At 37.8% G+C, this 14,828-nt stretch overlaps 1 protein-coding gene across 1 annotated transcript; it reads right to left on the reverse strand.

Annotated features, from left to right (window-relative positions):
* Positions 1-5,427: 5,427 nt before the first annotated feature.
* On the reverse strand, positions 5,428-14,622 carry LOC140334629 (uromodulin-like). Its single transcript, XM_072416868.1, has 10 exons — positions 14,559-14,622; positions 12,597-12,626; positions 11,105-11,234; positions 9,329-9,402; positions 8,548-8,562; positions 7,634-8,461; positions 7,426-7,557; positions 6,801-7,003; positions 6,055-6,209; positions 5,428-5,620 (listed from the first exon to the last, which is right to left on the reverse strand). The coding sequence occupies exons 1-10, from the start codon at positions 14,620-14,622 to the stop codon at positions 5,428-5,430; spliced, it is 1,824 nt and encodes a 607-aa protein (XP_072272969.1).
* Positions 14,623-14,828: the final 206 nt, after the last annotated feature.

Here is a 14,828-nt window from a genome sequence, read left to right on the forward strand (position 1 = left end):
ACCTTATGAGTGGCCCTCCGCTGGAACCTCCTTTTTTTTGAAATAGCACCGCTACTACAATTCCCTGCATTACTTACATCTATAAAACAGTCCAATGCGGGGCCACGCATATACAGAGAGTCCGCTGCCAGGAATGATGCCAGAAATTTTTTTTTAGTGGCGCTATTTCAATGCACTGCCGAGCCAGCTGCAGTTAACATTTAGGATTCCTTTGGGGGGGGCCAAAAAAAAAAAAAGGACGTAGTGGGCCTACTTTAGATGGTCACGAAAGTTATTAATTTTATTCTATCATTTTAGGGATTTGGTATTTCTTTGACTTACTTATAGAGCTACTTAGGTGACCATTATTGCATTCTATCTACAACAAATATAAATAAAAAATACCTTTTCTATTGAAGGACAGATGTTGGGCCCATTGTGGAGTAGGAAATGTTTAGGAAATGTTTGCTTTGGTAAATCTGGATGAACCTTGTGTGAGGATATTTTTGGAGTGAGGACTTTGCTGATGAAGAAGCCAACAAACAAATGCAAACATTACTTTTTTACTTTCGTTGTACTGATATATAAATACACCACATTGCTGTTTAATATTAGTCATTGATTCAGAAAAACATGCTGATATTTGCATTTATGATAATTGAGCAATCTCCCTGTCCTCGGCATTGGGAGCATTGCAGATGATAAATGAGCTGAGCTGAAAGAACCCAAGTGAACCCAGCAAAATCTGAGCAGTCCGTTTTGTGTAATATTCTGTTACCAATCTGGTGATTTCATGGCATTCATCACAACACTGATATGTAAACTATGCTTTTCCTTTTTTGACACTTAACAAAAATCCTATTTTACCTTTATTGTTATTTTGACCTGAAGGTGGAACTGAAGTAGCAGGATGAATGACAATGGGCTTTTTGACCAGGTGGGGGAGCTAAAGAGGCTTGGGGATAAAGTGAGGAAACTAAACAGTCAGTTAAAGGCCAAGTGGCCAGGTTTTGTTTTATTGTTCTGTTTATTTGCCGTGTTTTGTGTGTATAGGTTTAGTTAATAAACCCAAACTGAACTGCTCATTACTAACTGCTGTGCCTGGTTCCTGTCTGCTATACCTGTGCAGTAAAGTCACAAAAAAAACTATTGCTACAGTTGATCCCACAATAGATACACAATCCGACCTTGCAGGAAATGTAAAACTGCTTTGTCGAGTCTAAAGTTGCCCTAATGATACTCAACAGAGCAGCTCCACCAATGTCAGGAGGGACATTTATGCCAATACCCGAAGTTAGGTTTGTTCCCATGGAAAAGGCAAAGTATCTTTTAAGAAGGTAACCAGAACTGCTGGGAAACTCCTGTTTATAATTGCTAACTTTGAGATCAAAAAGTGCAGAAGCTTTTAGTAATTGTAAGAAATTTGGTAGAAAAGTGTGAGGTTCATGAATAAAAAATTACTTAATTCACAAAAGCACATATATTGTGTTCAATATTGTGAACCAGCATCAATGTAAATGATTTATTACTTTTATAGTAGTATAATACTAATACAATAGCAGAAGAAAAACAATTGCAGAGATAAAAAGCTTTGTAGTCGCAGTAGCAGAGCCTAAAAGACAAAAAACAATTAAAATGGTCATTTTTTAATACACATAAGATGATAATAAATCCAGGATTGTATTTGGAGAACCAAAAGAAATGTAACAGAAGATTTAGATGTAAAAGTCCATTGTGTACAAGAAGCCAACACATTTCAGGGGTTTATGCACACTTCATCAGGGCTGATTTTCGGTTGTAGCTTTATCAGAAATGTGGGGACTGTGAAAAGATTATAAACCAGCTGATATCAGCTTGGAGTGTGGCCTATAAATGTGATTCTCTCAGAGCCAAGTGATTATATTTACTTTGCACTCATGAAAGGAATGAGTGTTAAAACATGCTGATGCCTTGTAAACAATAAATCTACATGTTTCCCTAAATTTGCCCTGGCACTTCACATCCAATCTAAGATTTATCAAACCCAAACTTCTGCCAATAGACAGGCTTAATCATATCCATACAATGGAAGTGGAATCAGTAAAATACAAGGTCCGCCTATTAAGTTCAGCCCCTCCCCCCTATAAAAATCATTGTGTAGTCACAGCTGAAAAGAAAGTTTTTAAAAAGTTTATCCCTGATATCAATCTATGGTGTTATCACCATCATTCCAAGGAAGTTGTGGATGATGAGGATCCCAAACCTCATGAGAAAACAATTTCACTCTGGACTGGAGTGTTTTGTCACAGATTTATGTATTTGTCAATTCCCCAGAAATTGGGAAAAATGGTGAAACCCCACCCTGCAGAGTGGAAAGGTTAGCATCTAATATAAATGTTTTGCCTTACAGGAAAAGTACAATGCAACAAAATTCATGGGGGGTAACAGAATCTTCTAAGATGGTCTTGTGTTGTACAGCAAGGTCTTCACATTCACCCACCCGTACTAAGTCACCAAACCTGTCAGTGTTCAGCTGGATCTTGCCTGGGATGTTTCTAATGTCAATGGGGTTGCTGGTTTTTGGGGCTGTAAATAGCTGACCACAGGGAAGCACAGCGGAAGCACTCCATGGACTCACTAGAACTTTTCACTGACTTTTTACTGACCAGAATTCTGATAAAGGTCAAACGTAACTCGCTTACAAATTGTGACCCCATGAATTCAGGCAGAGCCAGTGATCCCAACACAATGAACAAAGTCTGTTCTGCACCACCAGCTATGAGAGTAAAGAAGCTTCATACTGCTCCAACTGCTCTACCACACCCCTAAAGGTCCCTGGTTCACAGTTATTGGTCGATCCTTTCTAATCACATCGGGTGAAAATCTGGTGTTTGCTCACGTGTCCCCTCACAGAGAGACAAGGGAAAAAAATAAATACAACAAATCAATATAAGTACTTTTACATCTTACCTCCATTAGAAGACAGAGAAGCTAGAAGTAAAGACAAATATAAATATTATTATTATTATTTTATTAAAAAAAAAACTTTGCTTTTCATACCTACAAAAACATATATTATTAGAGAATCAGAAAATACCTAAATTCAAGTGGGGAGCCAGACATCCAGCTTTGGACACACAGCACAGAAAGACCCTCTGCCTTCATTGGTCACAAACATACCCCTAGCCTTCTGATTGGGCACTAATATTACTCACTCTAATCTCTCTTCCTATCAGCAGAAAAAGGCTCTTAGCTCCACCTTCTGGTTACGGGAAGCGAGTTCAGGTTGCTATATCAGTTACATTTAAATATCTAAATATCTAGCTCTATATATATATATATATATATATATATATATATATATATATATATATATATAAAATGTGAAGAATGCCCTCTCAGCCGGCACCCTTATTGCACCTTTCATTGCACAAATATTCGCTTTTTAAATCCAATCATGCAATTAAAAATATTTATTTATTTCTCTCATTAAATAGTCCATATCACCAACTTTGCAAACATTGCAGGTGAAAGCAGCAAAAAATGTTATTTTTTAATTATATAAAATTATTAAATTATTATTTAAATTCTTTTTTGCAGCCATCCAGTGGAAAAATGGAATGGATCTGTTCTAAGATTCAAAACATTTGCTAGCATAAAGCAAATGATTTTGAGGAAATCCATTCCAGGTTTCCTGGATCACCCAGTCTCACTGATGAAAGTGTATTCTCTCCAGCCTTGGAGAGCTGTAATAAATCAGGCCCATAGACACATAATATTAGCAAATTGCATATTCACAGATATATGTATAGATAATATCAGGTAACTATTTCAGGTAAATAAAAGGTAAAGTGTAATTTACCTTTATATTTAATAGGTCCAAGGGTAAAAGTGTTCAAATTATCCATTCCATCCAAAGCTTCTGATCTCATTAAAGGACACCACTATAAACATAAATAAATATTAATATATAAATATATTGTTTTGTATGCATAGCGTGATCAAAATATGAAATATTGTATAGGAAACACAGAGCAAGTCATGTGAGTCTCTTTATTGAGGGGATTACAATTTCTTTTGATGGTCATTATGGGGTTGGCCAAGAATTATTATGGAAAGGATTCCCATGAAGTTTGGAGACCGGACTTTTACTGCAAACTTTACTTGGGTATTTATTAGCACTGACCTTCAAGAGACACTGAGACCAGAATGTAGAGATCAGAAGACACCATGGGGCACTTTCTGCTCCAATGTCCATTCAATGTAGAAAAGAGTGGGGAGGGCTCTAGGTATTCCCTGTCTCGGTCACATGAGTTATTAGGAGGGGTTATATGGAGCATTCCAGACTCACCGAGGCTTTAATACTTAGTGATATATAGTGTGATGGTTGGATACTATGCTTGAAATGCACAGTGTCAGTTATTAGGGGTTTTAGCGAGCTTTTAAAACTTAATCTCGCGGCAAATTCGGCCATTCTCACTTACCGAAATTGTAACTGAGAATGGCCGGTGTAAATTCGCTGATCAAGCTAAAATTAAATTAAAAGTTTTCCTCAGCCAATCAGAGAGCACTAGAGGTTTTGAATGGGGAGACTTGTCCTCATTTAACCTCTAGTGCCAGGGATCACAAACAGGGTTCCCAGGGCTGCAAGAATGATTGCAGCCCTGAGAGTCCACTGCAATCCCGGGGCACTAAAGGTTAATTGATGAGTTCATCTGCAGTTCAGTTTCCACGGTCACTGGGCTGTTAAATACAATCCGTTGACTGTGGGAATTTTGAGGTCACAGCTGATTGGAGGCACTGGAGTGCCTCCAATCAGCTATGACTGCAGGCAAACTCTCAATGGGGTTTCTTCACTGAGTGTTCATCTGCAGTTCAGTTCCTGCGGTCACCGGGCTGTACTTATCAGAGAATCCACTGCGATCCTGGGGCACTAATTAAGTTTCACGGACTCATCGGAAGTTTGAGGAAATTCTTGCCCAAGGGATTGGGCTTCTTGGCCTTGCTTAGATTTGTTTTTGTAAATTAAGTTTGAGTTTTGTGATCACAAGAGATTTATTAAAACAAAATTTACACCCTAATGCTCCCCCTCCAAGTCACACATTAGTATTTGTATTATTTTTCCATATAATTCTCTTTTTCTGAAATTCAGATTTAATATTGAACATTTGAACATTCACAACAACAAATAAACAAATTCATAACAATCAATACTCACAGTTGAGCAGTCGTAGCTGGAGGTGTCACACAAACCGACCTGACAGTGTAAATAGATTTGATTGAATCCTCCTAAAAATTTAAACACTTGAATTGAAAATCGACCTTTAAGGGACACTCCGTTTTCTGCCACAAAGATTGTTGGATCGTTTCTGTTGGGACATCTAAAAGAATATTCATGGGATTTAGATTTAAGAAATCAATTGAAGTTACTTTCATCTACTTTACAGATATCTTTTTTCTTGGTTGTTTTTAGCAATTCTTCATTAGGAGAACAAATGGAGATGACTTAGACGAGCCGGTTACAATGACACCAACATATAGCATGGAGGAGGAGTCCAGCCACACTTCGGAGTCTGTATATGGGGTGCTGTACCCAGAATCTTGGAATAGACCCATTGTTATTGTAAAATTGGACGTTCCACTTACATTGATAAGAGCTGAGCTGTAGATGAAAAAACAGAAGAATAACACAGAAACACCGGAGTGAATAAATCTGGGTAAATTACACATTTTAAAAAAAAATATCCAATCACTTGCAGGGAAATAAAAAAAAAAAAAACAACAACAGTTTTCTGTACACATGATTGGCAGAATTTAATTTATTAAAGTATATATCAATTACAAGGGGATGATTCACTTTGCTATGTAAACAGCCTCTAATCATTTAGTAAATCAGAATATGGGAACCACATGGGTTTGTTTTTGGCATCTCACAGATTCTATACTGTAAGTAGAAACATTCAAATTTTTGCTCTACATTCACTGCAAGAGGTTTATTTAATAAAAGAAATGAAGATCTACAAACTTTTGCACAAATTGAGAATTTGTGTACTGTATTGCCTAAGTCTTGTGCACAGAGGCAAAACAAAAACTTACGATGTAAAGGAACCAATGGCAGTTAGAAGGCTGATTTCCATGTTTGATGGATAAGTGCAATGGAAGTCAATAGGATACTCATTCCTTATAATCACTCCGTCTGATTTTGGTGTTAGGTAAACAGTGTTTGTATATGTGACTTCATTTTCTGTGTACTGGAAAAAAAACACATGTAAACATTACAGAAATAATTGCAGACCACCAATGACAGCAAGCACACTACAGAGAAAAATCAGCAACAGTGAAACCTGAAACACATTTAAAAAAAAAAATACCCTCCCAGCATGATCCGTGTCATGAGAACCATAATATTTATCCTGATGCCAGGTTCTAAAGTCAGTTTTTCAATATTATTGGTAAGTGACATTACCACTAGGTGGGGCTATTGTCTAATGGAAGTGATGTAACAAGCAGTTTTCTGTATTCATTATTTTGTATTCTCTTTGCAGCCTTCAGCTAGCTAACATGGTTTCCTCTCACTTCCGCATCCCTTATAATCCAAGGGCTCATCTGTTTCTCTTGTGTGCAAGGAGCTGGAAGATGGAAAAAAAATCTAAATAGTCAAGTGGGTGCAAATGATTGTGAAACATTCTATGATCTCCTGATTTCTTTTCCTTTGAACTTATCAGTTTCTATCAATTTTGGGTATAAATCCTTCAGAGGTACAAGCAGATTGGAGGCTCCCTGTCCTTATCATTTATAGGCAAAATCATTTTGGTGACATCATCGTGCGTATCCCTACTTACTGAAAGGTTTCCTCCGCAATCCCCATTTGTGAGTCGTGAGATGAGACTGATGTAGGTTTTGTCTTTTTTGTTGATGATTCCTTGGCAGGAATTGTCCCTCAGGTGAAAGTGTGAGGTGTCATAGCCCAACTTCTCCAGGAGACATTTGCTGAATGTCACTTCGATATTGTCCAGGCCGCAGATCACTTGGGGTTTAATTTGATCTAAATAAAAGGATAAGAAAAAGTTGAGAAACCACAAAGATGAAGATGTATTTATCCCATATCGGTATGGACCAATACCTAACTTACTGATATTCATGGCTGGGATGGTCACCCCAATGATCTACTTATATTGTAATCCCTGGCATTGTCTATGAACAGTTCTGTGGGGTAGAAATTTACAAAAATTTTGTTATGAAAACCATTTAAACATGGGCAGAACATACTCCATGTAGATATTGTCCAAGATTCCAACCTGGGACCCTCATGCTGGAAGGTGAGGCACTGAGCCACCATAACCGCACATGTTTACAATGTGTATTTTAATTTTTGTCTAGAGTTCATTTTAAAATGAACAAACTAAAACTAGAAAAAGAAGATACATGATGGCTTTCCTTAGAAATAAGTGTTTATTCCATCAATACCTGCTAGATTTCCTGGTTGTATCCCATTAGCTATATTTGATGAATTTTTACAATGACATCCTTGAACTCCACCAACGATTCTACATTCCTCATCTGGAGCGCAGCCCATCCCTGAGCAGCTGAAGTTGGATTCTGATAAAGGAAACATGAATGAGAAATATTATGTTGATGCCTTGAAAGTACAATTTGGCTTCGTATGGACACTTACCTATACAGTAGGACAGGTAGCAGGCTGGTGTCCCTTGTAGTTTATATACATAATATCCTTCAGAACATTTTTTAACTGAAATTGTATTAGACCATAAACAACAATCTTCATTCCAATTGGCACAAGCTGTACGTTTCACAATGCCGTCATTGACTGATGGGTGTTGGCCGTTCATCCACATAGGGGCATGTGTGCCACAGCTGTATTTGGGTACGCAAAACTCGGGCATGTGCTGACCATATTCTCCTTTTAGCCGATACCAACCGTTCAGGTTATTGTCACAATGAACCCAATCATAAAAATTCGAGTAGTCATAATAATTATGTACATTAGAAGTACTGCGCCAAGGGTCATCAAGTATGATATGGTTGGAGCATGGGTCAATGCAAGAATATGACCCATTGTAATTGATACAGTCTTCAATAGAGTTACATTGGGTTCCTGGGCTGCAATAGGTGACCCCACAATGTTTTCCATCTCCGTTATATCCATAGGGACAAGTACAGGTATAAGATCCTAATCCATTGCTACATACAGCCAGTGGGTGACAATCATTCAATGTACTGTTTGCACACTCATCAATATCAACACAGCCAAACTCTTCTTTATATTGGTATCCAGTGACACATGTACAATAGTAAGATCCGATTGTATTTACACAGGAATAACTATTATAAAGACAGTTGTTGGAAAAACTTTCCTGACATTCATTTATGTCCTCACAATACGACCCGTTCCCTCCAAAACCCTTCTTACATGTGCACTGTTGATCCCCACCAAACTCTCCACATGTTGCATTGGGGTGACAGCTAGAGTTTGAACAGTTTCCTGAAAAAGAAGAGAAAACTTTCTATATATGGAACTGTTATACATACAGCTAAGGAGGTCCCAGAACCAATATTCATTGGACTTACCTGAAATGCCCAAACCTGAAAAAACACAAGGATAAGATAATTAGTCTTTGTAATAAAATTAGATTTTAAATGGCACACTATGCACAGAATATTAGTAATTTCCTGATATATGCTGATATACTATAAGGTGGAGCAGTACCTAGCAACAAATTCTTACAGCACCTCTGCAAGTGTCTTCTATCCATTGGATGAATGAACGCTAGTGTTTTTCAACCAGGGCTACTCCACGGTGCGCTAGAGGTACAATGAACAATAAGCACTTTTTACCTCTTAGGTCAGTTTAACTGACATCATTTTTTTCCTTTTTACTATCTGTAAGGGTGACATTCTTCCCACTGGCTAGCAATGTAAGAGACATTTTTCCTACTGACCACTATGGTAATATACTGTGATCTGTGGATATAGTAATTATAGAAGGGGTTCCCTAAAGACCTGAAAGTTATTTCAAGGGTTCCTCCACAATAAAAAAGGCGGAGATACCCTGATGATACCCATACCTCCATATGAAAGCAGCAATGGTTTGGCTTCCCCTTTGTGAGTCAGACCTACAGCCCTATAATTGTGCTCATGGTCGCTGCTGCTAGGGAGGCGCTAGATCTTACTCATTAGAAGGAAGGAATGCAATGCACCAATATTCCCCCTGCACACTGGGCGGACCAATCCATCTGACCCCATTCATTGTTATGTCACTGGTTTAAAATTTTCATCTAGAAGGATAATTGACCCCTAACTTATTTACCATCAAGGTATCTGTAATTAAAAAGATAGTAGCCTTACTTACCAGTAAATCCTAATATTTGAACATTGAGGGGTCCACTTCCCCAAGCATTTAGAGTCCACGTTCCCACAGCCGGACTTTTTACCAAATAATAACTTACAAAATCAAAAACATTTGCCCAACCATATTTTATTTGTCAGAGTAAGATATAACTCTATAGGTAGTGTCTCTTAATGCCCAAGTAGTTCATTTCCAAAATATAGAAGACATAGACAAGAGAAGGGGCTTTCTTAGCAAGCAATATTAAATTATACATGATAGAACAAAGTAGTACAATAACCATTTTGTAAATAGTAGAGATACTTTCAGAGTAAAGATCAATCAATAAGTATGTCGATATGGAAGTATGGGGTTAGAAGCGGTCATCTCTCTTATCCTATACTTACCCTTTCGCCTATTGGTTTCCTCAGGGTTTTTTTAGAGACTTACATTTTAGAAAGTGAGATGTTAAGAGTGTAACAAAGAGTTTATTATTTGTATGAAGAAGATTGTGTGGTATGTCTAGTACAGATGTCCTAGTTGATAAATGGAGGGAGCTATATTAAGTAGAGCAGTATTTCGTACTGAAGCTGGTGAAGGAACTAGTTTGCTTTACGTTTCCTTGGGAGAAGGGTTTTTTTTTTTTTCTGGGACAGGAAAGAACGTCTGCTCCGATGTTTGGCTGACAGGTTTCCTACACTTCGAAAGATACTGTAGCCAGCCAAGTTTAAGGCTGGCTGTTCATGTGGTTAACCCTTCTCTCAAGGAAAAGTTGATTTGATTAAAGTACATTGGTGTATTGAAAACTTGATTGGAATTCCTGATTTCCAAACCATTCCTTACCTGTGCATTAACCTGTACTCCCCCAAATTGTGATTTCTATCAGTAAGGAAGACCCAGAGAGGAATGACAAACACGGTCCACCCCATAGAGTTTATGGGTTAGGGTATTTTATTTTGCAGAAATAATTTTCTTACCATTTGGATCAGTGAAATTGAGGGTGAAGATGTCATCTCCTGAGATCAGGAAATACGTCATGGGTTTTGTGACATTAAACGCTTTTCTATATGTGGTTGTAACACTTAATTGTAGATTCAGGATTTGCACAGAGGAATTTACAGGTTTAGGCAAAAGTAATTCCAGAGAATATAAAAACTGTCAAATACAAAAATGAGAAAAAAAGAATCACTAATAAAAAATGAATCTATATTTTAATCCCAAAAATATCTGTCAATAAAATAGGTTTAAATGGAAGTTTAATGGAGAGTTTGTTATAACAAATCGACTTTGAATTTACTAAATAGTCATGTAAAGGAAGAACAAAAAAATATGGCTTGCATGTGTGTAAACACGGTGTTACGTGTCCCTACTTTTTTTTGTCAGTCTTTACAATATTTAATTATAGAACCGTGCAAGGGGTGTGTTGGACAATCGGCTTCTGGGCTTCCAGATCAAAGAAGATCCACCTTTCCATGTAGAAGATCACTGAAAACATAATGCTTCCATGTTGTGTTTACAGGGGAAGGGTTGTGATGTCACAAAAGATATCATAACACTTCTATAACAATTCATAACACATACTATAGAGTCTCTATCTGTTACAGATCCATCAAATCTCTGCAGCCCTACAACATTGCTAGTGACATCTATTCCAGGATAAATGCAGATAGCTATAGATCACTGACTTGTTGCTTTAGAACTGCATGGATTGGGTAGAAATCTTCTAAAAAAAATATTTTAATGTAACAACATTGATGTTGGATAATATTTGTGACTTTGTACCTACCTGCATAGTCTAACCGGACAGAAGTATACTGCCGGGTAACACAAGGAAATCTTGCTGATAGCCGATTCAGGACATGTTCAAAATAACGTGAGTAAGCGAAAGAGGTCATAAATTCATCCATTAGTACAGTAAGAGAGGTCCCCTCTGTAAAAATAAAATCCCAACATGAAGATCCTGTCTAAATCAATTTTCCTGTAGAGCCCATAACGTATAGTGGGATCAATACCTGGAGGTTTAACACTGACACAACTCAAACCACATTCTAACCCGGTGTACTTCAACCAGGGATCCTCTAAAGTTTCCTAGGGGTTCCTTGAGCAATGACCAGTTTGTGTATCTCAGGTCAGTTTACGTGACCCCCATGGTCTTTATGGCTGTTGTGAGGGTGACATTCTTCCCACTGGTCAGGAATATAAGAGGAGTTCTTCCTACTGACCAGCAATGTATGCGGCATCCTTCCTATTGACCACCATACTAATGTACTGTGAGCTGTAAATATAGTAATTGTAAAGGGGGACCCTGAAGACATGAAAGTTATTCCAATGGTTCCCCAATGATAAAAGATTTGAGAATGAATGATGTCCTAACTGTAACAAGTCAGGGGATCTGTGTCCTCCCTATTGTCACTCACCTTGCATTCCCCTTTTGCCAGCACCAGCTCTGCTCAGGGATCCCAGTCTCGTCTTACTTCCTCGTCCAGGTCATATGACTTCCTGTCAGCTGCCCCTTTGCCTCAGAGGACTAGAGTGTTCCACAGATGCACTCCACCTGCTGGCGAACATGCGAACAGAACCTGAGCTGCCTCCTCTTTAGTACTCCCTCTGGTGTAGGTTAGGATGTCTGCAGCTCACTTGGCCTCATCCATCACATGAGCTTCCATCTATAAGGAAGTGACTGGCAGGTTGCCTGAACAAGAAGTTCTTTTTTGGTTCTGCTCTCAGGCTTCCACTGTTCCAGTTTGTTCTACCTGTTCCTGACTATTTTCCAGACTATTTCAGATCACTGCCTGCCATAACCTTTGGCTTGTCTGATCATTCTCTATCTCTCGCTAGTTAACAGTCACCTGCCTTGGCCTAGCTACTGCTTAGACCCTGCGCCCCGCACACGTCTCTAGCCACGGGGTAGGTAACACATAGGGTCCACCCCTCTGCCCTGTGGAGCCGTGGCAGTAACCCTATGATGATAAATCATTCCTTGCATGCCTCCTATATGTATATAAACACTGACACTAAGGGATATGGTGCTACCAACATGCAAGAGAGAAAGACTCCACACTATGGGCTGATTTACCAAACAATTCATACAATAAATTGTGTCAATGTTTATTTTAATTATCCAGTTGCCTGAAAATGAAAAGATGAGGAATGTTTTTTTTTTCACATGATTGGATAATTGAAGGGAATATTCACATTTGTTGTTTAAAGATTTCCAGCTCTTCTGGTAAATAGATTTCCTGCATTGGTGGTCCTCCAATGAGTTCTTTGTGAATGGCATTTGGTGACTTACCTCTGAGTGTGCAGCGGTCAGCATTCGTATCTAAAGAGAAAAAACATCAAAAAATCAAATTCATGTGGATAAGAATGAACTAAATTTGAAAAGGCAACAACCCTGACCACCCAGCCTCATATAGACATCTCCCATTTATATTCTACTCATAAGGTGAGGTCATCACCAAGGATGAACTTCGGACATGTAAATGGTTGGTAAATGCACGCCATTATAGAATCTGTTCATCAGTCACGAGTGTCAGGAGTACGAAAAGGAGGGGCGAGCTATTGCTCAGCCAGTAGTGCACAGCCATCACCTTAGATTATTGTGGTATAATGTTAAAAAAAGAGAGAAAGAAAATACTTCGGCCAATTTGTGTTATACCTTTTATTCCAGCCATTCTCAATGTCACTGATCAGGTTTGTCATTTTTTATATTATAATTTTAAAATTATAATTAGAAAAAAAGATATATATATATAAAAAACAAAAATGAAACTTAACACAATGGCACATAAAAGCAATGTTTTGATGTTTGCATGTGACTCCTGGCACACAAAAGCGATTGATCTTTTAGGGCTCTAATATTCATTAAGTTTTTGGATATTTTTGGATAACTTTGAATGTTTTTTGTTTTTTGTAATAGTTTGTGCTTTGTTATTTGCTCTTTGAATATTACTTTATGTTCAGACCCCTTTTGTATTCCTGAAGAAGTGAGCCAATGCGGCAAAACGCGATAAATAAATTTGTTACCCTTTCACATGCTCTTGGAGTTATCTATACATATGGGAGTTATTTTCACACCACTGAGTTTACGCTGGCCCCTGGTTAGGCAAGTAAAAAAAAATATTTGTATAAACTTTTATTATTTTTTTATGTTTAAATAAAAAGGTTGATTTTTTTTTATGCTATTTCTCTTATACGCCTTGAAAGCCCAGCTTCTTTGAATCTTTTGGTTCTCGTACTTGTGTGAATGAATATATATATATATATATATATATATGTATATATAAATAACCAATACAGTATAACCCAATACATATGTATTTGATTGGTCTCACCTTCCTTCTGTCCCCACCATCCCCCCCATTGCTTTACCTATTCATGGAACAGATTGGTTAACTCTGTAGAGCAAACCAACAATCTGGGATGGACATCGACACTAAACAAGAGCTGAGAAGAGGCAGATTATGAAATTCTGCTCTATAAGCTACTTATTTCCAGTAGAACTCGGCGTTATTCCCTGTCTTCACTGGTTATCCATCTTTATGGACCATTGTGGAGAGAATCTCTACTAGATTAGGGTAATAAATTGAGAATAAAGATAATGATTGACAATAAAGATCTGTAATTAATATTGAAAAAGAATGATTCTGGTGATGTCTGAATTAATGAATTGTTATAATAAATTATATTTACAAAATGTAGGAAATAAAGGACGTAACATAAATATAAGGTCCTACACTGGCGGAACATTTTTACTACTGAGGTCGATTGACTAAATAAAGAGAACCAATGGACATGACATAAAGTCAAGTTAAAATAATTCACTTTTAGATGGTGGTTTAGCCTCCAGCTCCAATCATATTTTAATGGCACAACAAGACCAGCACCACATCTGATGGCGCCCCCCTTCTCATGTACATGGGAAATTGTGGGTCTCAGAGTTGGAGGTCCTCTTCCAAGGCATCTTGGTTATCAGGGTAAACTTTAGGGGGTTTGGTCATTTATTAAGGTATACAAAAGTGTTTTCCTGTTGGCTGGAGAATAAAAAATAAACCTAAACTTACACCAGCAATGCTTAGTCAGCAGTCTGTATGAACTGACCAGGGATCCAGAATTCATGATCCATTCTTATACTTCTTCAACGAGTATACAATCCTCCCTCCATATACCTTCCCCACGCACTTCATGAATACATAAAATTATAAATTATGAAGGAAATGTTCCTAAATAAATCAAATATTCCTAAAACACTCACATATCAATCCATTAAAAGCACACAGCAGGACCAGCGGGATGGCGAGAGACGTTCGGACCCTCATGGTGGAATTGTCTTTCCTTTTGGATCCTCCACTAACAGAACTCACCCCAACACGCTCTGCTCAGATAATATAATTCAGCTTTGCTGTCTTCCTTTTATACCATTCCTCTACAAGCATAGAAAACACTTAGACCGGTGTCACATGACAGCAGATTTTAGAATTCCTTCTATGTACTTTATATTTTCACCCATACAAAGCAATGTAAG

Source organism: Pyxicephalus adspersus, chromosome 7, assembly GCF_032062135.1.
Source record: "Pyxicephalus adspersus chromosome 7, UCB_Pads_2.0, whole genome shotgun sequence".
Lineage (NCBI taxonomy): Eukaryota > Metazoa > Chordata > Amphibia > Anura > Pyxicephalidae > Pyxicephalus > Pyxicephalus adspersus.

What these genes read in the sequence shown, in the direction of transcription:
- LOC140334629 (XM_072416868.1), bottom strand. Translation starts at nt 14,622, where the DNA reads ATGAGGGTCCGAACGTCTCTCGCCATCCCGCTGGTCCTGCTGTGTGCT. An exon ending in TGCTTTTAATGGATTGATAT is followed by an intron (nt 12,627 to 14,558) that starts GTGAGTGTTTTA and finishes TTTTCTCTTTAG; the next exon opens with ATACGAATGCTGACCGCTGC. An exon ending in CGGCAGTATACTTCTGTCCG is followed by an intron (nt 9,403 to 11,104) that starts GTTAGACTATGC and finishes TTTGGTAAAAAG; the next exon opens with TCCGGCTGTGGGAACGTGGA.